This window comes from Xenopus tropicalis, chromosome 3 (assembly GCF_000004195.4).
Source record: "Xenopus tropicalis strain Nigerian chromosome 3, UCB_Xtro_10.0, whole genome shotgun sequence".
Classification (NCBI taxonomy): domain Eukaryota; kingdom Metazoa; phylum Chordata; class Amphibia; order Anura; family Pipidae; genus Xenopus; species Xenopus tropicalis.
In genome coordinates, this window is record NC_030679.2 from 50,693,248 (window position 1) to 50,719,262 (window position 26,015).

Genomic DNA, 26,015 nt, shown 5'->3' on the forward strand with positions numbered 1-26,015 from the left:
CATACTATTATAATCTATATTTTACATTAGCTATTTGTTTTTTTATTTATAGGGTTAAATGTAAGAGAACAAGTCAGCAGCCCTTATTCTGCACTTGGTAAAGTAGGTTTTTCTGCAGGGGCTCTGAAAGCTCACCAGCCGGTCCCTCCGGACCTTTCAGAAGAAGAATTTCATTCTGTGCACTCGATTGAAAGCAAAGCCCTCCCTCCATCCCACCTTTCATTTGTTATAACGTCTTATGACAAAACAGTTGGTAAGGAATTTCATTGTATGATTGATAACAAGCTCTGTTTGTAGATCAATTAGTCCGTGGGTTTGGGATTAATGTTCTCGGATTTTAATTAGTATTGCAAAGCTGGACAATGACAGTGAAATATTCTCAAATATATCAAGTTAATTTCATCTTCTTGCTGAAATAGGGTCTCAATCAACAAATCGTGATACCTGAGGGGAAGATTAGTATGCATATAGACATAGTGCTACCTTTCATTAAATCCCTCATCCCATCAAGACTAGACAATTTTGCTTTCCAGAGCTACAGTACAGCATTTTAATCCAAAGAACTGCTTCCTGTCATTCCATGGTATTCGTCTCCCAGCAGATAATTCATCTCCTCCTGACATATTCATTTATTTGCAAATTATGTGAACCTAAACAAAAAGGTTAAATGACCTTATAATTAAAGGTCCTTAACGGAAATGCAGAGGGTGATGACTTCTGAAACTAGTAATGTTTCCATTATTTATTTATATGCATTTAAAATACTGTAGCAAAACTTATAATCAGGGTGAGTGACTGCTGGAAATAAGCTAGAGCTTGAACAGAAACACAGAATTTGAGAGAAGATACAACGTAATTGTTCCCCCTGACCCATCTGTTCTCTTGTCTGCCATTGATCTTAGAGCTCTTTTCTGCCTTTGATGGCCTTAGTGATATCGCAGACTGAAGACAATCCCTTACTCCATTAGCTCCATTTTAGAAATTTCTACTAATATACAGTTTGCACTATATATTACAAAGATCCCAGTTCTACTTAGTCTTATAAATGAAAACATTATGAGGCAGATTTATTTTTTTTGCTAAAACTCACAAACTCAAATTATAACTTCAATCAAGTATTTATTAAAGAGATACTGACACCAGCAAGTAAATCTTTTTTTTACATCTATCATAACATTGTCTTTGCAAGAACTTATAATTTTGCCATAAAAATATTTGCCTTATGCGTTTACATCAGTGGTCCCCAACCTTTTTTGCACCACGGACCAGTTTCAAGCAAGGCAATTTTTCCAAGGACCGGGGTTGTGGTTGGGGGGTTGGCGCAGCCAATGCATAGTATATAATTGAATTATTACATATATTATGTAAATGTAATTATTATTGCACTTTATTTTAATATTATTATTATATTATAAAATATAATACAGCTCATCATAATGCAAACTCAGTGGGGGACCTGAGCTTGTTTCCCTGCAACTAGATGCGCCCAGCACCCTTGCTTTTCTTACTCCCACCTAAGGGTTGACATCCTCTGATGTTTAGTATGGAACTTTAAGTACTTTGGCCCTTGTCGCAATCAGTAGAAAGCTTCCAGGGCTTCACATTGCTGTTGTCATGGCTGTGTAACACATTGGAGAATTGAGATATCAGGTATTTAGAACCAGAGGTGGCCCAGTTAAGCACAGCCCACGGCCCGACACTGGTCCCCAGCCCGGTGGTTGGGGACTCCTGGTTTACATTGCCTGTCTGATCCCCTGTGTTCCTCTATGAGATGAGGGGGCAGCCATATTTGTCTGTTAGCATTAGAAGATATAACTGACAGGCTGGGAAGGGACAGTCAGGTTGGCAAAACAGTCAGGTTTATTAACTTCAAGTAACAATTACTTATAAAACCAAACCTGCAAAAAACTGTCGACACAACCTATAGGTAGCTTTTTATGTATATTCATACATAAGCTTTAAGCTTAAAAAAGTCAAATTCAAATGTAAAATTTTGGTATCTATAATTCTTGCAAGGCCATGAAGAAGTCAATATAAGGTTGCCACCTGCCTGGTTTTAAATGGGCTGTCTGGGTCAAAACTGCCTGCCTGGTTTTTCCAAACTAGGAAGGAAAGGAATTATTGTTAGTCTGATATTTGTCTTCAGAGTTTTATCGTTTAGGCCCCCCATTTGTGGATTAAAGTTTTCACAGGTCACTTTATCACACAACATGACTACAGATTTACAGGTATATCCATAACAACAACAAAAAAAATATCCATTTGCCCTGAAAACTCACTCTAACTGTGAATAACAACTGCACAGTTTGGGCACTACTGTTATATTTAAGTGCCAAAAACTTGGTAATTATTTTTCTATGCTAATAATTAGCTTTGCATTTGTGATTTGCTTTAAGATCTTCACAAAATGATTTAATACTTCCATTTATTACCCATGAAGTAGAATATGATCCTCTGTGTTCATGCTGTTAATGCTTCATAATGCATAATTTACAAAGTTGTTGTAATCAGTAGTTGTTTACATATCTACAGCCTTTGTGTAAGTGTGTAAGCAGGATGGTTTGCTAATTTAGTAAGATGCATCACCACGACACCCAGGGTGTAATACTCTAATTTGTTTCTTGGCACTGGCTACCAAACCATTTTTTTTAATGGAAGTAATTAAGATTTTAAAAAATAAAACCACTTAGAGCTGTAATTGGATGCTTTGGCACAGTAGCATTGTAGCAAATGATGGATGTTTTTTCCCTCATATTTTAAATCTCTTAAAATGTGGTGTTCAAAATTACCCCCCTTTTGCTTCAGGTTTCAGGGATAAAAAGCACTGGTTCTTCTTAGGCTAAGGACCCACGGAGCTAGTTAGTTGCCAGCAATAGATCGCTGCTACAGTGTTCAACTGTAAGTGCTCTGAAATGCCTTTCCACAAGTAACAATAGGATTCGCTGGTGGAAAGGCTGACATATCACTTCAGCTTTCCAAATTTGCATGGTTTCCTCCTGCAGGCAACTTTGTGCAACTTCAGATAGCTGAAGGTGATAGCTGTCAGCCTTTACACCGGCGACTCCTACTGTTGCCGGTGGAAAGGCATTTTAGGCACTTATCACCTGAACATGATCTAGTCTGCTTTATTCAACAGGCAATAAGGGGATTTAAGATAGATGATTTAAGATAAATACTTCTAAAAGTAATGTGAGGCAACAGTGCTAGAGATTTGTATCCAAAATTGTAGTTTGCTTGCTGCACTTGTGCTGGTAAATGAGCCTTTATTTGTTGGTAAAGATCATGCTTAAGACCACCTGCCAGTAACTAGAGGGTGTTGCATGAAAGTATGACACTATGGGGCCAATTCACTAAAGGTTCTTAACACTTATCGCATACTTTTTTGCGTTAAAAAGCATGCAATAAATAAGTACCGATTCTTCAATGTAATTTTGCATGCGCTATCACTCATATCGCATGCGTTAAAAAGCGCATTATTGCAAAACGCTATTTTTATTGCATTGCGGTAATTATCGCATAGAAATAATACTAACTAATGATTCACAGACACATATGAAGCGTTAAACGCAGGGGTGGGCAAACTACGGCCTGCGGGCCACATCCGGCCCCTTGGTCTTTTTAATCCGGCCCGCCGACGACGCCAAGTCTCATCACGCGAGACTTGGTGTCATTGGCGGGCCGGAATTAAACAGACGAAGGGGGCGGAACGCTGGCCTGGCCCTGCCCGCCCTGGCCCGGGGGTAAGTAAATGTGGCCCGTGAGCCCAAAAGTTTGCCCACCCCCGCGTTAAACGCATAAAATGTGGCGATAATTACGGTGAAATGTAACGCCTCCCAGGAGTAGGCGTTACTGAACAAAATTGCAGCTGGTGATTGTCTGTGGTGACAATGGTGATAATGATTATCATTACTTAAGTATTACTGGTTAACTAATTTTTATATATTTTTGTACAACAGAAATCCTTCATTCAGAAAACCAGCAAGGTCTTAAAGCACAAGCCCTCCATGAGCTTGGCAATCTTTACATGTATGCAGGAAATAAGAGGTAATCTACCTTAAATATGCTGTCCACTCATCAACATTTGTACTGGAACTGCATGGACTGTATTTATTTAGCATCCAAAGTACTGTACATGACTGTATGTGAATTTTCTATTGCTCTTTCATGTGTTGTTTCCTACTGTGGTAAGCTTATAAATGATCATTGTAAATTATCATTGTAAAATGCTACTTAAAGGGGACCTGTCACCATGAGAAATAATTCCAATTTCTTTTCTATTGTGTTTGTTAAGCAAAATTAACTTCACAAACTATATAAATGATATAAAACTTGTTTCCTTCAGTCTTGGAAATATACAATCACAGCAAGCAGGCAGCTGCCATTTTGTGGGCACTGTTGTTAAGGCAAGCTTTGTATCATCCCAAAATCTTGTGTAAGTGCCAGAATGGGGGACCTGATGCCCTTGCCCATGCACTGGCTACAAAATTAGATGGTGAGAAGGTAGGGAGAATGTGAGTGCTGAATGGAAAGTTTAAGTAATTGCCTGCCCAGCCTCTGTGCCTAAGGCATAGAGGTGGGGCAGGCAGTATATTTACTGTTTATTTCATATCTCTATGTACCAAAGTCTTTTATAATGCTAAAGCTTATTACAATGGGAGCAGTACAGACAACTATTACATTTCAGAATGGGTGTATTTGAGAGAATCTGTTTTTATAGGATTAATTGAGTCATATGATTTTAAAAAGACTGACATAACTAAGTTCACACTGCATATCTTCCAACCATGTACTCCACACTCAGCTCAGCTGCATTCCCGAAAAAACTCCTGTATCTGTAATATAAATTGCCCCACCGTCTTTAGTTCTCTATTTTTCTCAAATTTTATTTGTGATGTATGTACACCATAACTTGTGAAATAATCCTTCTGTTTCCTTGCCTGATTCTTATTTTATAAAATTCCCCTTACATTCAGGGTGGAGAACTTTTTACGTTACCTTACTTTAGTATATTTCAGTAATGCTATAGTATATGTAATGCTAAGAAAATGATTAGGCTGGAGATTATGTCATATGAAGCTGTCCAGATTAGAGGTACAGTAGCTCTGTGAAAGTGCAGATTGGAAACATTTAAATTTGAAACCCACTGCGGGTTGTAGAGAAGATGTGTAAGATGGACTGTATACTTTCCATGTGGATGTTTTGTAGGATCCTTTTGAATCTGTCAGCCAGATTCTATAAATATTTTTCTGTGCTAGATTTATCATAATAAAAGTAAGAATTATTGGTCCCTATAATATTAATTCTTGACACCTCTTGAAGACAAGATACTTTAAAATGCACAATAAAATGTGCAAACAGAGGAACTGATGGTAAACAAAAGTGATGTCTTAACACTCTTAGCATAATGGCTACTGTTTGTATTTAGTGTTTACTGTAGTATGTGTGAAAATAGTATTCCTTCATGTTTACTGTATTTATTGTAGCAATTTAGTAATCAGGCTGACAGTTGGAAGGTAGAAACCATTAAAACTTAACACTGCATAGGAAATTAATTTATACAACCGCAAGCAGTAAATGTTTATAAAACTGAAAGTGCTAAAAACTGTGAAAGCTATTTGAGGACACTGAATTTACAAACTCCACAAATTATTTATTTCCCATTCAGTTGCTTTCAATTCCTTACCAACAATGTAAAACAGTGCTAAAAAAGGAAACTTAACTCCTTAATTAAACAGCTCAAAAATACCTTTTGACTGAAAGTCAGTTATGAAGAAGTAAAAATAAAGAATGAAAAAGGCTAAGCAAATATCATCAAAACCCATAGTGGAATAAACAAAATCTAGGTATAAAAAGGGCATGAATAAAACATACAAACAAGGCAATTGAACAATACTGTTTTTAGGAAGAAATTTAGGTAGACCTGGGCTGCCTCTACCAGCAAACAAAAACTTTGTGTTGGCTGGCCCAACTTAAATATAAAACATGTTGCAATTTAGGGTGAATACTTATTTAAGACACTGGACCCCTCCAGGAATTATATACAATGAGGGACGTTTAATCAAGTGCTGAATCTTATAGAGACTGAACACATGGTAATTATCAACACTGGGTACATTATTTTTTTTTATTTTTTCCAGCCAGCTGCAGGAAGTAAAGAAAAATGTAATTCCTTGCCACAGGTTACTGTCCAGGTGCAGATTTGCCCAGTGTTGATAAATGCCCAAGTAGGTCTAAAATACACTTAAATGTAAGCCCTGAGGGAATGGTTAAAAAATGCTACATTGCATGCCTTAGTCTTAGCCAAGGAATGAAATATGGTAACTGCAAAAAAAGAGTGTGTAAATGCAGACATAGAGGAGAATTATGTGTGCAGTTTTGTCATCACACTTCTTAATTTAAGATAAAATAAAGAGTATCCTTTATTCTCAACTGTGTATATTTTATATTTCTTAACTAATGATATCATGTGCTACTCTTCCCAAATATGTGTCACGTTCACTGCAGCTAAATAGTGTGGTGGACATAGCTTCTTTTACCCTCCAAATGAAGAAAGTCTGAGATGACAAGATAATTTATTCTTTTCTATTAGCTCATAATCTGATTTCCATCTGATATTCATCAACAAAGATGCTCTCCACAGTGACTGTCATATTCATCTAGTATTTCCTATTGTAGAGGCTGTCACTGCCATTTACCATTTCAGGTTGGACCATTTGCAAGATTTATTTTTTTGTTGTGATTCTAACTCATTCGCCAGCTTGTAGCATTCACATTTTCTGCTTTTCATATGTTCATCATTTGTAATAATTTAAAAATTCAAAAATGCAATTCATTTTTTCTCATGAAATATCCTTTTCCAAGGTCATAACAGAAACATTTATCTCTAGAATCTTTCGTTTTTAGATTTACTTTGAAGATAATCTCAAGTTATTGAACTTGTAATTTTAGATTTATTTCAGGTTCTTTGGAACCAAAAAAGTAAAGGCTAAGGGTCTCTGACTGATAACATTTTGAACATGTGAGTACAACATTTTCCCAAAGGTGTAATATTTTGATGCATTTTATATGTTACAGGGCTGCTTTCAAATGCTGGTGTCAGGCCCTTGATGAAACTCTCAACTTGTCTGATACCCTTAATTCATGGCAAGAACTTGATAGCTCCCCAGACAGCATATGCAATGGAAGATCTAAAGATTACAGTGAGAAATTTCTCAGCCAAGCAGGCATTTGGGGTTGTTTGCAGGCTGCTGTCATCACTGCTAAAATGTCTCGGCAAGTATTAAGAAAACCATCTTGATTTATTTTTATTAGTCACATAATGCTTAGTATCCACAGGGGAGTTATAATATCTTCGCCTGGTATACACTGAATTTATAAAGCATTACAGGAGATGAAGTAAAAAGTTCTCCAGCACTAGCAGACCTGTATATATACATTCATTTTAGAACAGAAAGGAATAAACCCAACAGATTTTCAGTTTTGTAAAATTGGTTATTTAAAACTGTCACTGAAATATGCTCTGTTACTGTAATGAGAATCCAACAAGTGAGAATTGGTGCTATAGTAAAGATCCAGTCTCAGTCATGGGTCACAGTGAGGAGAGGATATGTGTAAAAGTTTTAGAAAGCACTGGTAACCTGGTGGGAAAAGAAGCAGAAACACTTTCAACTACCAAAAAAAATATATATATATTTATATATTTGTTTTTCTTACACATACAGTATTTTTAGAACCTATAAATACTAGACTGTAAAGCAACAACCAGGAAGGCATGAATAGAAAAGGAGTAACTAATTGCTATCAAAAAAGTTCAAGTATATCAGTAGTAAAATGATGCATGTAGAGGGCGTGTCTTCATTAAAAAACATGGTTATATGTCAAATGTGCTTAAAGGAGAAAGAAAGGTAAAAACTAAGTAAGCTTTATCAGAAAGGTATATGTAAATACAGCCATAAGCACTCACAGAAATGCTGCACTGACTTCTCTGTGAAAAGATTTCTTGTGTCTGTAATTCATGTGCCAGAGCCACGCAGCTCTCTGTTGTCTCCTCTCTCCTGCTCCCCCCTCCCTCAAGAATGCTAAGAACTCACTCCCCCCCTTAGGAATATGGATCTGAGCCAATCAGCTCAGGAAGCTGACTCATAGGGGCTGATTTACTTACCCACAAACGGGTCGAATGGAGTCCGATTGCGTTTTTTTCGTAATGATCGGTATTTTGCGATTTTTTCGTATGTTTTGCGATTTTTTCGGATTCTTTACGAATTTTTCGTTACCAATACGATTTTTGCGTAAAAACGCGAGTTTTCCTATCCATTACGAAAGTTGCGTAAAAAGTTGCGCATTTTTCGTAGCGTTAAAACTTACGCGAAAAATGCGCAACTTTTCGCGTAAGTTTTAACGCTACGAAAAATGCGCAACTTTTTACGCAACTTTCGTAATGGATACGAAAAACTCGCGTTTTTACGCAAAAATCGTATTGGTAACGAAAAATTCGTAAAGAATCCGAAAAAATCGCAAAACATACGAAAAAATCGCAAAATGTTCGTTTTCAAGTCGGAACTTTTCCAATTCGGGTCGGATTCGTGGGTTAGTAAATCAGCCCCATAGTCTAACTAACTGAGCATGTTCACTTGGTCTGGGTGTCTGTGCAGGAGCAAGGCATTATGGGAACTTTCTTTACACAGCTCAGCGTTTTTTCTTCCTGTTTGGCTTCTGATCATCTGAACAGGTGAAATATGGGGAGACTTAAGGGCACTATTGAGACAACTGAAGGTATGCCTGCAGCTTGAGATTAACTCTTTATTAGCCTTTCCTTCTCTTTTAATTAGTTCTTTTCCTTAATGTATGCAATAAAGCCAGAGTTAGAGGCTCAGCTCAAACAAGTTGGCTGGCACATAATATGGTACTTCAATGTTTAAGCAAAATTAAAATGAAAAAGCACCTGGACCTGATGGAATACACCCTCAGGTTATATTTCCCTTTTACAAAGTACTGGTTAGGCCCCATCGAGAATATGCAGTACAGTTTTGGTTTAGAGTTGGATATGAGGAAAAGTTAGCCCAGGTGGAATTTTTTACACTGAAAAACAGACACCTAAGCAGGGTTTGTTATTACTATATATATAACAGAATTATAGTAAATTCTCTGATTCTTTATGTACTGGTAGATCCTTCCAGTGAAAGTGAGGGCATTTATTTAAATTAGAAGAAAGGAGGTTTTGTCTTAAGAACTAAACCCTAAAAACAAATATGGCTAGAAGTATTTTCTATAATGAACTTACTGCACCAGCTTAATGGCTTATTATCTCTATAACAGTAATGATCTGGCATTCAAGTAGTCACGGCAGCTCATCATCTTTGATTTTGTTAGGAGTGTGAGTGACTTTGCTCATGCTCAGTGCTCTCTGGGCAGCAGTTAAAGAAGTTAATCTTAGGGGTTGTTGCAAATTATCAAGCATAAAATGAGTCTTGCCTGTTATATAAGCTACCGAGTGTGCTAGCAGTTGTGCCCAAGGTAATTGCAAAGGCTGTCTTTACAGAGAGTAGGAATATTCAGCCATTTAGAAGTGAAATGCAAGTTTATTACACACGTCGTATATATATTTTCTTTTTAAGAAACTGCATTTTAGCAATCTGCTCTGCTAAACAGATACTTTTTAATCAATCTTTTATATTATATCTATAAATAGGTACATACTGACATCCAGTTTAAGAAAAAGAACAGAATGCTGCATACTTTCAGCTTTACTGTTCAAGGTAAGGAAAACCCAATTTAAACATGTCATGAAGTTCCTCACTGTGCTGATCATTCCAATTTGAATGATTAATGCTAAATTTGAATTTGTATCTGTAGGCCTTGCTTCTAGCATCTCTGCCACATCCAACAGAGAATCGTGATTATGCACTATATGAAATTGGAGAGGAATGTGAAATATCAGAATTGATTCCTGGAATAGATCTGTTTTCTGATCGATACAGGGCTGATGTCGCTGTTGTTGTAGGAAGTCTAAATTTTGTCATTTCCGAATTACACACTGCTTCACAGAATCTCATAGTGAGTATCTGTTTAGAGATTTTTGAAATTTGTATGTGATTATATTACTCTCTCTCTCTCTCTCTCTCTCTATATATATATATATATATATCAGGAACTTGTCAAAAACAAAAGTGTTTTATTTACAAAATTCCAGTGTTTTGAGCACCAGCTGTCTCTTCCTTTTTGTCCAGGAGGTACTTTTTCTCTTTATAATTTATTTTCCTGCACTCAGGACAGTTGGCCCTACAATTAATGGTAGTGTTCCTCTTTGTTCTTTATATATATACATATATTATAATTCAAAATATATATACATGTCTGCAGTTTGCATCTAGGTTTCCATTGTGAAATGATTTATCCTATCTTAAAGTTGGCAGCCAAAACCAGAAGAGCTAATAATGGTCAAAGCAACTTTTTTTTTTGCTCCGATTAAATTCTGATAGGCTAAGGACATACAGTAAAGATAACAAAATTACCCAACAACACACTGTATTGTGCATTTTGCTCTTTTATGGAGCAAACTACTTTACTGAAGAGCTAGACCGGCATTGTGATAAATGTCCAGGTTTCTGTTGATGTGACTGCTTAATAAGCTGTGTTAATTTAGACACTTTTGTGCAAGTGCAGGAAACAGTATAATATTTTATTTTCTGTAGTATAGCATATGGAGAATCCAGTCTGATGAAGATAATACAGCATATCATTTTACTTGACTAGAATAAATATAGGTATCAATCAACATCACCCAGAAAGCTATTTCCTGCAAGGTATTTAATGTTAGTGAAGATTTATATTATTATTATCCGTTCTATTCCTATACATGTCCCCTTACATTTTTTGGGTATGTCTGTCTTTATTTGTCTAATGGAAGGTGTTATAGATTTATCCTTGTTCTCAATTAGGCTTGTATAACTAACCATTAGCCCTCACTGACAACTTTGTTTTATCCTTCCATAGCAACCATATATATATATATATAGCAAGGTATATATATGCAGTATAAAAACATATACCAAAAAAGTGACTCTTCAGTGGGCAACTCTCTCCTTTTCTGTTGTGTTTGCTAAATAGGTTTTGTGGACACATTTGTAAAGACCAGGTGATCGTGTATCATTCACTTAATAAATATATCTTTATTTTTTATGAAAACTCAATTAACTTTTGCAATATTGGTTTATTTACAGGTTTTGCCATTATTCACATTGTACCAATACTTTGTTTCCATGATTTGTCGTGACCCTGTCAGATCTGTGGAAGGAAGGCTTCTTAAGGTACCTGAAATATTTAAGTTTATTGACCTTGAGATAAACAGATGCTTGAACGGCATTTACTCTCATCAGACACTCAGTGCTGATTGACATTATCTTGCTCGCCAGCCATTGGTTTAGATACTTGCTACTGTCACATCATTCTTACTGACACGGCCACCAAAACGAATTTAGCTATTCTAATTAGAAAATCTTTCTACCTCATAACAACACAGTGTGCTAAAATAACATTAGTAAAATAATATGATAAATGCTTTCCCCAGAGCTTGCAGCATAATTGTTTTTGTTTGTGATATTAGTCATGGTGAGCTGAAGCGTAATTCACAGAGTCTTAGCACTTGTTTTGAATTTAAAGTTCCTATTTAGTAATTCCCTTCCGTGTGTTTTATATGCCACCTGCTGATTCTTAAAGGGTAACATAAAACTACAAGTTGTTCTTATGGCTAGGAGATTGTTTTGTAATATCCATGAATACACTGTACATCTAACAACAAAAATAAAGGAAACACAAACATGAGGTATGTTACAAACTTAAATATCATTCAGAAGTTTCAGAAAAATACAGAGTACTGTTTTTCTTATTGGGAGAACATGTACTTGTCTGAGTTTTTTCATATAAAAGAATTAATTTAAACTATTATTCACAATATATTTGTTTTCTCTCTTTTTGCTGGAATCTTTGAAGGAAGACAATTGCTTTTACATTGTGTTTATTCCGTTTCTTATTCTCTTTAAGATTAATGTCCTAACAGATCTGCATCTGTTTACGGAGGCCTTCCATGAAATTTGCCTCCTAAATCATGGAAAGCGAATTCCCAGCAGAACAATTCAAGGCTTCAAACATAACGCAAAGCAATTGGTAAAGTGTTTTATACTGCTTATGCCTTTGCCTGTTACTATTAAACTTCTAGTTGTGAGAACAGCTCACACTAGCCCATCCTGTAAAGTCACAGATTTAGCAGGTATCTAGTCAATTAAATTTAAAATGTATTTTTTTTTGCAGAATTTTTCCAAATTTTCATCTTCAGTGACATTGCTCTCAAGTGAAAACCTACAGGTATGAATAGTAACTGTTTTTTTATATAATCGTCGCTTTACAAACAATAAAAATGTAGCTTTTTACAACATAAATTGCGACCCTCAGAAAGAAAGATCACAGTGAGATGGCAGTGATTCAGGTCCAGCATAGAATAGTGCATGACACAGGACCCCAGCATATAATCACACAGTGGCCCCAGCAACTCATTACACAATATACCAGCAAAATATGACACAAACTTGGGCTTATGTATGAACACTGGGCTAATTTGCCTGTGGGCAGTAACCCATAGCAACCAATCAGTGCCAGGTAAAGCAATGAATGAGACAATTTGTTTGGTTGCCATTGGTTACTGCCCACTGGCAAATTTGTCCAGTGTTGATAATTCACCCCCAGTGCATGCAGGATCTCATGACAACATAATCACAGCATTTTATAACACAGTGGCCCCAGTAGTTAACAGATCCCTTTTCCAAAGTCGCCCTCTCTATAACACCCTGTTGCCACTCCTCTGGCAGTGTCTCATTCTGGAGATATGCAGATATCCAGTTCTTGTTTCATACTGGGTATATACATACTGCATCCCAGTTCCTTTATTTAGTTTTTTCTTTCCAGTGTTAAAGTGTACCACTATATGCACCCTCATACAGAGGAGCAAAGTGGGGCATGCTTGAATACTAGAGAGATATCTAAAAAGTAAAAAAAACACAAAAAACAGGGTGCATAATGTATGGCTCCAGTATGATAAATTGTTGTATTCTGCCTGGCAGGTTGAGAATTGGTGGGAAGAAAAGGAACAGTGTTTCAGCATCCCTACCCACACCTGCTAACAATATAATTTTAAATACCGTATATACTCGAGTATAAGCCGATCCGAATATAAGCCGAGGTACCTAATTTTACCTAAGAAAACTGGAGAAACGTATTGACTCGAGTATAAGCCTAGGGTGGGAAGTGCAGCCGCTACTGTTAAGTTGGCAGTAACAACTCACAGAACTTGCTATAATTTCCCTTCTGAGAATGCAAAACAAAATATACATAGCAAAACAAATTGGAAGTCCGAGACCCCATGACAATCAGTTCCCAGCAGCCAGTTCTGAAAATTACTGTTCTGGCTAGTGACCAAAGAAAAAAATGCATTCAAGCACCAAACGGAATAAACATGCTCTGACACACAGACACTCACCAGCAGGACAACCACACACAAACCACATCCTCATTTGGTGCACCCCCTACCTGCACTCCCTACCAGCACATGCATTGGGCGAACATGAACGAAGGTCGCGTTGCGCGCCCCCCCCCGTGCGGTCCCACACCATGTAATAAGGGTATGGTGCAACCACTCAAGTCTGTGGCTCATTACAAAGGCCATTATCACAAACTTTTAGGGTCCTTCAACTAAATTTGCTGTGGATACCTGGAACTTCTGATTAGGCTGCGCTTTGTCACTGTAGACATCCAAAGTTGCTTTTAAAGAAAATATCAACCACTGCAACATCTGTCTTTTTGCATCTAAACCTACAATTCTGCATCCCATGTTCATTTGTATAAAACAATCACAAGAATTGCATTCCTATTCCTAAAAACAAACAAATCAAATTACCATATATACCCCCTACCTGCACTCCCTACCAGCACATCCGTTGGGTGAGCATGGACACAGGTCGCGCTGCCTACCAGCAGCACATTCGATCGGGTGAGCATGGACACAAAGGTCGCGCTGCTGACAAGCAGTACATCCGTGGGGCAAGCATGGGCTAAGGTGGCGAGCTCTCCCCCGTGCGGCGGCCGAACGCGCACACATGACGCTGCGCGTAACCCCTGTACACGTGTGACATGCAGGCATGCTGTGCCGCACGGAGGGGGGTGTGATCAGCACCCCTTTCATTCATGCTCGCCCCATGGATGTGCAGGTAGGACAAGTAATCCAGCTTGCCTCGAGTATAAGCCGAGGATTCCTTTTTTAGCACATTTTGAGTGCTGGAAAACTCGGCTTATACTCGAGTATATACGGTATTTGTGATTTGTTATAGCTTTACTGAGAAGCAGGCAGTAATACTAAAAAAACAGAATCAAACTGGGTAGAGTATAAATCCTATGCTGCTGGTTAAAAGTGTTAGGTATCAAATATTTTTAAGAAGCACTAGAGTTAAACAACTGAATCTAAAAATAATAAATATAATTATTAACATAAAATGTTTCCAATATAAACAGAATTTTGACCAAAGACAATGTCATACCAGATAGCCCTTTGCATGCCTAAAACAAGGTAGCAGAAGCCAGCTGAAAGTTTTTAGAAAAACAGATTTTGACAAGTTTTATTTGTCAGAGTAAATACGGGGATAACAAATTCTGCTTTCAATTGCAAATATATTTAAAACCACTGAAAATGTTTAATTAAAATATAATGAAAGGTAGCTTAGAATTACATTTTTAGTTATACAAAAACTGTTTTTTTGATGAAGATCTCACTTAATAGTTTTGAATGCATTATTGTTTAACCTTTAGTAAGTTTGTTACCATTTAACAACATATATTTTTATTCATGTAAATATTTCTTTAAAAGGTGCATGTTGCATAGAAAGTATGTTAATGCCATCTATTAACAGAATATAACATTTTTTTAATAGTCATGTTGCCTTGAAACAAAGATCTGAGCTAACTTTAAGTGATATATTCTTCCTTAGCACATTATTTTTTTATTCCCAGCATATATATTCTTGTCTCAAGGGCATTTATAATCACAAAAGCGTATTTAATTGGAGGAAATCATTTTGCCAGGAAATGTGTCTGACATTTTCTTGGGAGGTAGAAGGTAAAATACAAAGTACATAGCAAGAAACACCACACATAGAAGAAGTAATCGTAATGGCAAGTTATTTAAGGCCCAGAAAATAGCAGTTTGCAGGACTATTCATACTGAATATTGATACAGTTTAGTACTGTAGAAGCAGCGCTCTGTGTGAGAATTGACTACTGTACATTCCAAATTGCAGGCAATACAAGAAGTGTTTAACAGGAAACCCAGTGCATATCTACAGTCTGTGTGTGACCAGGACACTGTAAATAAATTTGTGCTGGCTAAAATGCATTTTATTGTCAAGTTATCTTCAACAATTAATGCAATCCCCGAAGCACAGAGGAAACCCAGTAATTCTGGAACTGAGAACACTGCTGGCAGCCAAGAACTTGAGACTGGTATAGCAGGTAATATATATCTTTGTGGACTAAACCAAAGTCAGGGTTTTGTGGATAAATGATGATCTTAGCTAACAAGTTAACTGTTCTACATTTCTACAATGCTTTTGGAACTTGCTAGTCATTATAACTATAAGCGTAAACTTTAAGTGCAGTGGCAGAATAATAGATTAAGCAGGACAGATCAGGGCAGATATGGATGATTGGGAGTTATATATACCTTTAAAACCATCTAGTGTCTTTACAGGCTCAGCTACTTTTTTAACTAGTCTTGAAAACTGCGACATTTGTCAAAGAAACTCTAGTTTCCTTGACAAATGTCGCAGTTTTCAAGTGTGTTTCTGACTGCTTCTCTTAGCAGATTAGAAGGGGTAATGTAGGACATCTGCAAGATGCTGTGCTTTCACTGTATTCTGCCCAGTACACCATGGTCCTCATCCACCTATGACATGCTAACCATATCTTGAGCATATGGTGCAGTGCTATTAATGCTGAACACCAGTATTAGTGGCAATGACTAGTTTTATTAACCTAGTATTTGATGCTAATTCTTGCTGTAACGTGGCCTAGTTTGGAAATTATTCCTGGTATGCATCTACGTTTCTGGATAACTGTATATTTTGTAATCTAAAATTAACCTGAAATGTAGTTACATAGTTCATTTTGGTTTACAATCACATATGTAAATATATACATACACATACTGCAGATGTTGAGATGTAACCTTGGATTTTATGCTTGTCAAAGAAGTCATCCAAGACACTATTATAAGCATTAATAGAAACTACCATCACAACATCACATAACAGTGCATTCTACAATGTCACTGCCCTGACCATGAAGAGCCACCTATGCTGCTTTAAATTAAATTTCAGTTCAGTTGTTCTTTGATCTTTTGTTTGTAAAAATAAACCTCTAACAGTCTATAATGTTATCGAATATACTTGTAAATAGCAATCTTGTCCCCTCACAAGTGCCTTTTCTATAAAGAAAACAACTCCAGCCTTTCCTTATAGTGTAATTGTCCCATTCCCTTTTCCAGTTAGTTGCACAGCTTTGCACTCCTTGATATACTTGAAGACTCCATACTCGAGATCTTAGCAAGGATCCATAAAAAGACAAAATCATGTTTTTATACCACAAGTTAATGCTATTTATACAAGACAACACTTTATTTGCCACTTACTTACATTGTCTAAACAGTTTGTTATCCATTAAAATTTTCAAATTCTTCTCGATTAAGTAGGCCAAAAACACACTATCACTGAATTTATAACTAACTTTAATGCTATTTCTACTTAAGCACACAATTTTGCATTTATTAACTTAAAATCTCATTTGCCTATATGCTTCCCAGTCAAACCTGGAAATCTGGAAACATCCTGCATGGAACATTTAGGGGCTGATTTACTAACCCACGAATCCGACCCGAATTGGAAAAGTTCCGACTTGAAAACGAACATTTTGCGACTTTTTCGTATGTTTTGCGATTTTTTCGGATTCTTTACGAATTTTTCGTTACCAATACGATTTTTGCGTAAAAACGCGAGTTTTTCGTATCCATTACGAAAGTTGCGTAAAAAGTTGCGCATTTTTCGTAGCGTTAAAACTTACGCGAAAAATGCGCAACTTTTCGCGTAAGTTTTAACGCTACGAAAAATGCGCAACTTTTTACGCAACTTTCGTAATGGATACGAAAACTCGCGTTTTTACGCAAAAATCGTATTGGTAACGAAAAATTCGTAAAGAATCCGAAAAAATCGCAAAACATACGAAAAAATCGCAAAATACCGATCATTACGAAAAAAACGCAATCGGACTCCATTCGACCCGTTCGTGGGTAAGTAAATCAGCCCCTTAGTTTTGCACAGTTTTGGCATCACCAGCAATAACAGGGACAATACTTACAAAACCAACCTCAAGGGCTTTTATAAACTATAAAGTAAAAATCAAAGGAACAAGGACAGAGCCCTATGGTACTCTGCTAACAACACTGATCTAATTATTCCTTGTAATCCGTACTACAGCCAGTTCTCTATCCAAGTACAAATGCTGTAGTTCAGGTCAATATTCAAGGCCACCTGAGTGCAGCTGTATTTAAAGCATTAGCTGGGCATGCACCTCTTGTGCCTGCTTTCCCCTATTTTTAACCTGTCCAGAAGTACTGATGCTTTGGTTGTCTGATTAAATTTTTTATGCTTTATTGGCCCCTTTGTATATAATACAAAGTATATATAAAAAGTATATAAAAAGTATATACAAGTATATATATAAAAAGTTTCAGCTGTCCCAGATCACTTGAATGCTTTAAAGGGGTTGTTCACACCTTTGTACAACATTCATAAATCTAACAGTTCACATTAATAGAAAGATCTTTGCCATATAAATAGTTAACAAAAAAAAATTCAGCTGACGAGATATTCACCTCAGAATCATCTCTCTGCTGATCCTTCACTTCGGCACAGACAGTGTCGGACTGAGATGACAGGGGCCCACCAGAAAACCCCAGACCATGGGCCCACTCTCAAAACTTTAATTCCTCTTCTCCTCCTCCCTTAAACTCGTAATTATTCTAGTCTCTTTTCTCTATACTCTATTCTTCCATCTATCAAGCTTCCTTGTTCCCATACAGAAATAGGGAATGACCATCAAATAGGCTAAATAGTTAGAAGCAAGAGGGCCCACTGACACCTGGGCACAGACCCTGCGCTGGAGGGGTGGGACAGTGACAACTATAAACACTATAGTTGCTTTTTACTTCCTTACATGATGTCAAGCTTAGTACTCGCAGCAGACTTACCTGTTATTGGCTGTGTCTCCTGTCAGCCTGACACTGCTCCCTGTGCCTGTGACAGAGTACTGTAAATCTAACATTACGGTATGTTATATTAGTGATATGCTGAGTCTGTTTGCCTATGCCCTTGTAAAGGAGAAATTAGCCAATAACTTTCAATCTATGCAACTCGAGTGCACAAACAATCAGTAAATTGGACCAATAGGAAAGAAGTAAGGGCAAAGCATGGACATAATGATATATGTAGGTAGTTCTCGGTGTCTGGTTCAAAATAGGCCACTTCCATCCCTTCAGAAAACTGATCACAGAGACAGAAGAACTGATTTAACAAGTATAGCTTTTACAGTGGCCTTTTTTACGGAAAATTGATTTTCTAATATGATGAGAGCATTGTTGGTGGTTTAATAAGATTTGGACATTGAAGTTGAACAATGCCTTTAAATGCAGACTCATCATACAGCAGTTCATGATAAAATAGTGCGTGAAGTGCATTTAGTTTGGGCTCTTGTTTAGGTTTAAGTACTGGAATGTAGTCAAAGGAATCAAACATACATAGGACTAGGCTTTCCTTGCACTGGCATTTACCAATTGCGTGAGTTATTTATTTATTTTTTTTAAAATACATTTTTTTTTAACACAGGAAACAAATCCAAAGATGTTGAAGAGTCAGACTCTCTTTCTTTAAACCAAGATCTCACGCAATCAGAATTAAAGGTACAGTATACAATATATGTTTAAAGCCACAGTAAAAGTTTATACATTCGACTTAGATATTTCCTAGGGTTTCTCATCAGTTCACATTGCATCTTGACATTCTGGAGAGTTAAACAATTTTGTGTTTTAAATCATTAAATTATAAACTATTTCTATGGTCAAAATCAATTTGTATTTTATTTTCTCTAGTGTTAACATTTTCTGACTTGAATTGAAAAAGTGTATTCGTTCCTGAAGTGTGGGCCCTTATATATCAAGGTCCTGTAAAGCACTAGATTCACAGTTATGATGTACTGAGACATTGGTTTCCCAGCATACATGATATTTGAGGCCTCTTTGCCTGTAAACAAAGTACAACATCTAGTGGCTACACCAAGGAAAGCTGAGTAAGTGGCTGAGTAAAGGTAATTGGCCCCCATACACGGCCAATAGTGGCTGCCGATATCGGTCCCTTGGACCAATTCGGCAGCTTATCGGCCCGTGTAGGGGCAGAAACGACGGGCCTGCCTGACCGATATCTGGCCTAAAATTGGCCAGATATCGATCGGCCAGGTTAGAAATTTCAGTCGGATCGGGGACCGCACCAGCTCGTTGATGCGGTCCCCAAACCGACTGCCCCATTGCCGCCAATATAATTCGATCATTTGGTCCCAGGGCCAAACAATCGAATTATATATTTTTTTACCTACACGCTCGCCGATATGGCCCACCTGTAGGTGGGGAAATCGGGTGAAGATCCGCTCGCTTGGTGATGTGGCCAAGCGAGCGAATCTCAATGTGTATGGGGACCTTATGTTTTGGGTCAAGACTGTAAGAAGCAGCAGTGTGCATTGCAGACCCTTCATAAGTGAAACTATTTATTTATTTTACAGTTGTAAAGACTTTTTATCTCATGGTAAATTCTTTATTCAGTAGATGGCACTTACATGTTACAGAGTGCATTTTTAAAAATCAGAGACAAATGTGCTGTTTGATGTGACAATTCTAGCAGTAGGGTCCAAAGGAAAATGTTTTAAGTAACATAAAACAAATCCCCCCATAATACTAGGCTCTTTGTTTATATTAGCTGTCAGGTCCCCTATCTTGCTTGTCCTCTGAAAAGTGACTGTTTTGGCACGGAGAGCTAAAAATTTAACAGAAGTTCTCTATTGTATATAATACTAAGTTAAACATTCTCACAGGTAGCAGCTGAAAAACAGCTTCTTTCACCATTAAACATAAAACTAAAGTAGTTTAGCCTGAATACAGGAATTGTGAGGAGTGGTATACTCATCCGATTAATGCCTTTTAGCATAATAGTTTTTTCTAGCAGAACTAAAGCAGCACAGAAATGTGTTAAAAAGAACAGACATTCCAGCTTACAGATGTTGGCTAATCTCATCAATGCTTTTCTTTTATTACACTGGTTGTACACGGGCCTCATACAGCTTATTTGTGAATGCAGGTTATTGGCAGGTGAAACATTTTTAAATTCAATCCCCTAGAGTACATCCAGTGCCAGTATCTTGTAAGGGTATTCTAATGAACAGGACAAAGGGGTGGGATAAGATTAAGAAGGCTGTGGTCAGCCAGCCTTATCATATGAAGTCTTTGACAAGACTAAAACTAAAAGCTGTAAAACATTTATAGACTTAGGAAATTTCAGCAACAGGAACAACATTTTACATTCACTTCAGTATAACATAAAAATGTAAGATATAAAGGCAGATAAAACTAAATAAAATATCAAATTGCAAATTTGGAGTGGTTATCAGCCCTTTGGTATTTTTTCAAATTTATATACACTTTTGTAACCAACAGAAACCTTTTCCAGATAGTCAGTGAAAAGTTAAAGGAAATGGCATATTTATCAAAGTAATTGCTACTTTGATCAGTGTGTCTGTTCAGTAGAACTGCTGTGGAATGTTAGAGCCCAGCAGCAATGCTGAGCTCTAAGGGCTCTGACACATAGGGCAAATTCAGCTATTTTGCCGCCTGCACAATTTCCAGCTCAGTGGGCAGGAAAAATACTCAAAATTGCCTCTTCAAAAACTTTCATGATAATTTCTTGGACCCTGCAGGGGCACTTGCAGATCAGGCGATTATTGTTCCAAACTCCAGACATTTACCATGAAAGTCTATGGAGAGGCAATTTTGAGCATTTTGTCACCTGCCTACCTAGCTGTACACCACTGTCCTAAAGCCCCACCAATTTATTGAGCCCTAGGAAATCAAGCAATTCTAATAAAATGAATACAATGCAAGTTAATGGCTAAATGATTTGATCAAAATAATTTTCCACCTTACTATGAATTGGCACATATGGTGGGGCATAGTAAATCTGTGTGCATGGGTCTTTTCAGCCTGATTAATCAAAAGGCATTCTGCACAGTTCCTCTGGTTTTTGAGACAAAGTAGTTAGAAAGCCTGTGGGCTGCATGGAACATTATAAATTTATCTAGTTGCAAAACTCTTGAACTGAGGAACCTATGGTTCCTTCTTTGCATCAACACCCTAATGGTTATTATTTCTTTAAAACCCCAAATATGTTGTTATTGTCTAGAGTGTTATTTCATGCATCACTGTATTTTGCATTGTGACCATCACAAAAAATATTGTGTTTTCTACGCAGGGTAAATTATTAAATGAGGCAGAGGAAAGGCTAAACAGAATTGTTCAGAATTTGCAGGAGAAATATGAATGTCAGCTCTCACAGTGTTCTGCAGTGGATTTAAAAATGGCAATTGAAGCAAAACTCCAACTGTCTGAGATTGCTCAACAGAGACATGAAACTGCTTTAAGGTAGAAATAATAAATGGCTTAAGGCTCAGTCTTTGCTGTATCAAGGTCAAAATACAAAGCATAACCGGAGAAGGACACCTAGCAAAACAATACAGCTGAACTGATTCAAATATATTCACTGTATGTGTATATGTGTGTATATAAAGATATCTATATCTATCTATATATCTAATATGGTATCCTTAGAATTAGTGCTTAGTGATGTCATTAGCCACAATAAGTGCTCTGTGATGTAATTTGTGTTACACAGCTAACTTGTATATTATAAAATGTAATGTATTCCCGGTTGTAATAGAATATTAGAAGTTACTTTTGGACTTCCATAAATTGTATAAAAGCACCTGACCTTGGCCATAGAGCCTCTCAGTGACTTCTAATCTTCTTAGCTTACAGTGACATTCGCATTTACATTGTTTAAATGATTAAAAGTTGTGTTGTGTACTGATGTGTTACCCACATTACTGTATTAGCAATATCTAGTAATAACAAGTAATAGTGATGTATACAGAAACAATAGGAAGCCAGTAACTGTTTATAATGATGTTACCAACAGATGACAAAACGGTTTGTTATATAAGTACCATTAGCAGGCATATTGTAAAATACAGGAATGAGATAGTGCCAGTTATACTATAAAGAACATAGTATGAACTCTTGTGTGGGAACAACACTGACTTTTTTTTTAACTAAATCATAGTGATGGAGTGATGGCTATCTCAGATGTGTATCAGGATATCTTAGATTTACTAAGCTGGTTTCCAAGAGGGTTCATTTGATTTGAAGGCTGCTAATATAATTCTTTTGGGATAAATATCCTTAATTATCTTTAGGAAGCCACCTTAGAACCACCATACTTGGCATATACCTGAGAAGTAATTTAAGATAGCCAGTACTCTATTGTACAGCGCTTCAACAAGCAAAATAAAAGCAAAAGAGATGATTATATCATTCTACAAACAAATATGCCTTCATTATCTGTATATTTTTATTTTGTCATATGGGAGGCCAAGCAGATAGGAATAAAAAAAGGCAGGAAAAGGTTTTTATAGTGTAATTTACCAATAACTTAAAAAGCTATTCACAACAATATCCTGCAGGGTAATTTCATTCTCTTAAGAAACCTTTAAGAAAACTTAAGCCATACAGGTGTACTTTAGATATTGGTTGGTTTTGCAAATGGGCAGGTCTGAAAATGTATTTGCCAGTGTTCGATTTGGAGTTTTTAGCGCAATTAGTACAGGCAAATTTGTCTGAGCAGAACTGCACTGTATAGTGTAAATCAACTAAGATGACATTACCACAAAATTTCCTTCTCAATTGCAGCGTGGCTTTGGCATATTCCACTATGCTTTTACTTCATAAGGCGAATATTTTTATTATTAAGCCCCAAAAGGACGAGAAACATGTCTATTCAACAGGCAAGCAGCACATGGTGCTTAATTTAAAGGTAAAATCTGATACTAGCACAAAAAAACAGCACTCAACTTATTTTCTGTTGTATGACGCACACATGTGAAATGGTTTTTTATGATCACAAATTTACTGTGTACTTGCATTCTGTATTGATTTGCAAATAAGCTATACACTATATTATGCTTTTTTCAGTTTTTTATCATTTTTAAAAGACTATTCAAAAACAAAAACTAAAATATGGAATAATGGGTAGTAAAAAATATTCTTTAGGCTGTGCTTTTTTTCTGATTAATACCCCCAAAAATCCTCATTCCTTTAGTAAATCTACCCTAATTTCTGTTCAATTTATTTTCTTTGTTTTACTAATGTAATGCTCAACACTTTTATGACTAATAATTTCCTTTTAATTGTTTTCCGAAGGATGAGCAAGCATCTACAATTTTGGAACCAGAACTGCCCAGTGAAGTGGAAGCTTTAAATCTTATTGACATACGTTTATGGCTTAGATGTCGCCTTACTCTAGTCTATAGTCTTGCAGCACAACTACGGGGTGTAGCTCTTAAAGGTATGGCAGGTCAGAACCATGCTTGTTCCAATGTGGAATCTATCTCACTAATTTATCTCACTGTTGGGGGATTTTACAAATTGGGGTTTATCTAGTACTTAAGTTCATCAGTTATAGGACCTCTTATTCAGTGATCAGATAGAGAACCCTATCTTGTCTGGGCTAGAGGAAAATCTGTATGAAACATTTTCACATTTTATCTAAACACCGACAGATTATTATTATTTATAGGAACATCTGGTTCTGCCACTGTCACTGGGTGGGGGGCCAAAGCTATAATTTAGTAGGCTGGAGTACTGCTTACATTTGCAATATAAAGAAGACTCAAACAACTCCCAGCCCAACATGACTCCCTGCTTAACCACGATGTAGTGGACACAGCAGAAAGTAATGCTGGGATCACTTTACTAGTGATACCATTGGCAAAATGACTGTACAGCAGACCCGCATGGCTGGGTGCCCTGAAAATTTTATTATTGAAGAGGATACTAACATATTCTTGACATTCTGGGAACATGCTCGTTTTACCTATTGCTCCTGTAAGTGAATATGTATAATAAAAAAACTGACAAAATGCTCAGAACTGATACCCATTAAGCTAAAAGGCAGTTGCCTTTAGTTGTCTATGAACATAGGCTGCTCCAAGGCAGTGTAGTGGTAGTGACAAGAATGGTGTTTAGAGATTTTGAGCTGAACTTCCGGCATTCCAATGCAGCATGCTTATCATCTGCAAAGTTCTTACTATGTCTTTAAAAAAATTATTTTTTTAAGTGATTTTAAAGGAGAAGAAAATGTTAAAACAAAGTAAGCTTTATCAGAAAGGTAGATAAAGCCATAAACACTCACAGAAAAGCTGCATTGAGTCCTCTTTCAAAAGAAACATGGGACCTTTTTTCTTCTTTTGTGTACACATGTTCTTTGGTTTCAGACTTTGTTCTTTTAGAAAAATCCTTCAGGGAACAGCTCGAGTCTGTGCAGCCTTGCTCTTCTCTTTCTCCTCTCTCCCCATCCCCTCTTTGCTCTATCCCCCTCCCTTCTCTCCCCAGTCTGCTGTAATTTGAGTTACCAGCAGCCAGAGCTGCAGCACAGAAGTTACTGAGACCAACCTAAAATGGCAGCTGCTATCTTAAACAAATAGAAGGAGCTTCTAGGGCTGTTAACTTAACTTTTTACAGAATAAATACAGCATTCTAGCTTGCACTATTGTGGCAATAAAATGCCAAAATGCCTTTCACGTCTCCTGTAAACAGTTTGTACAATTTCTTTATTAGGTCTTTTATATAGAGCTATTTACAGAATATTGGAGGCACATTCAGTGTCTTTCCTGTAGTTCCCAGGTTTCAGGTGCCTGGGGACAAGAAAAATAAAACAATACTCATCAAACAAGGCATAATGTTTAGTATTTTCGAAAAACTGATGCACTTAGTTCATTAGCATGTTACTTAAAAATTTACTAACAATTTATACTTAAATAGAGAAGTGTAATTAAAAGGTTAAATATCTTAAATATCCCAAAATAGACATTTAAAAAGTGACATTTTTGGAAGATAATATCCTTTTTAGGACAGAATGGACACTGAAATTAAATCCATGTGTTATTAAGGATCCAGTCACTTACATTAGATGACAGTACAGAATGTATTTATTATTAGCATTTTGTTTTTGCCTTCAGTTAATTTGTTGAAAACAGTGATGCTTATACAATGTATATTGGTTTATTTCACTATATATTTAATTGCAGAGTTGTGAAATTTCAACTTTTGTTAAGTTCTTAGAATTATTCTTGGAAGCCACAAATACACATAGAACTTTATCTTGAAGGGCTGGTCTCTGTTTGGCAAAGAGGCAGATGGCAATACTGTTATCCAGCACAACAGATGCTGAAAACTTGTTTTGATACAAAATTAACAAAAAGGATCTTATTGTCTACTAAGAGACTGCATTAGGGTAGAAAATATATTACATATTTATGTAAAAGTTTCCATACATTTAACTAGCGACATGCTGAAAATTATGTATGCCACTTTTTTACTAAACCTTACATATAACTATGCAAACTTTTACCTTTAAATGTATCTTTTTATTACCAATGTAGAGCAGATACATTATAATTTTAAAGGGGCAGTATACCCCCCTTTCAAGATAAGTTTATTTGATAGGGCTTGTGCTGAGCATACTGTTTTACCTATTGTTTTAATCATGAAAAAT

The 26,015-nt window shown here is 36.6% G+C and overlaps 1 protein-coding gene across 3 annotated transcripts in view; it reads left to right on the forward strand.

Annotated features, from left to right (window-relative positions):
• Positions 1 to 26,015, forward strand: part of c12orf63 (chromosome 12 open reading frame 63) — a 153,771-nt gene that overhangs the window by 100,661 nt on the left and 27,095 nt on the right. For 2 of the 3 annotated variants that reach the window (XM_012959872.3, XM_031898871.1), the window contains exons 42-54: positions 53 to 253; positions 3,957 to 4,044; positions 7,075 to 7,272; positions 9,689 to 9,755; positions 9,853 to 10,053; positions 11,220 to 11,306; positions 12,040 to 12,162; positions 12,307 to 12,360; positions 15,339 to 15,549; positions 18,975 to 19,048; positions 21,660 to 21,829; positions 23,153 to 23,276; positions 23,663 to 23,807. In XM_012959872.3, the coding sequence (XP_012815326.2) occupies positions 53 to 253; positions 3,957 to 4,044; positions 7,075 to 7,272; positions 9,689 to 9,755; positions 9,853 to 10,053; positions 11,220 to 11,306; positions 12,040 to 12,162; positions 12,307 to 12,360; positions 15,339 to 15,549; positions 18,975 to 19,048; positions 21,660 to 21,829; positions 23,153 to 23,276; positions 23,663 to 23,807 (1,743 nt within the window). The remainder of the gene's footprint in view (positions 1 to 52; positions 254 to 3,956; positions 4,045 to 7,074; positions 7,273 to 9,688; positions 9,756 to 9,852; positions 10,054 to 11,219; positions 11,307 to 12,039; positions 12,163 to 12,306; positions 12,361 to 15,338; positions 15,550 to 18,974; positions 19,049 to 21,659; positions 21,830 to 23,152; positions 23,277 to 23,662; positions 23,808 to 26,015) is intronic. The other variant, XM_018092229.2, reaches the window with a different exon arrangement.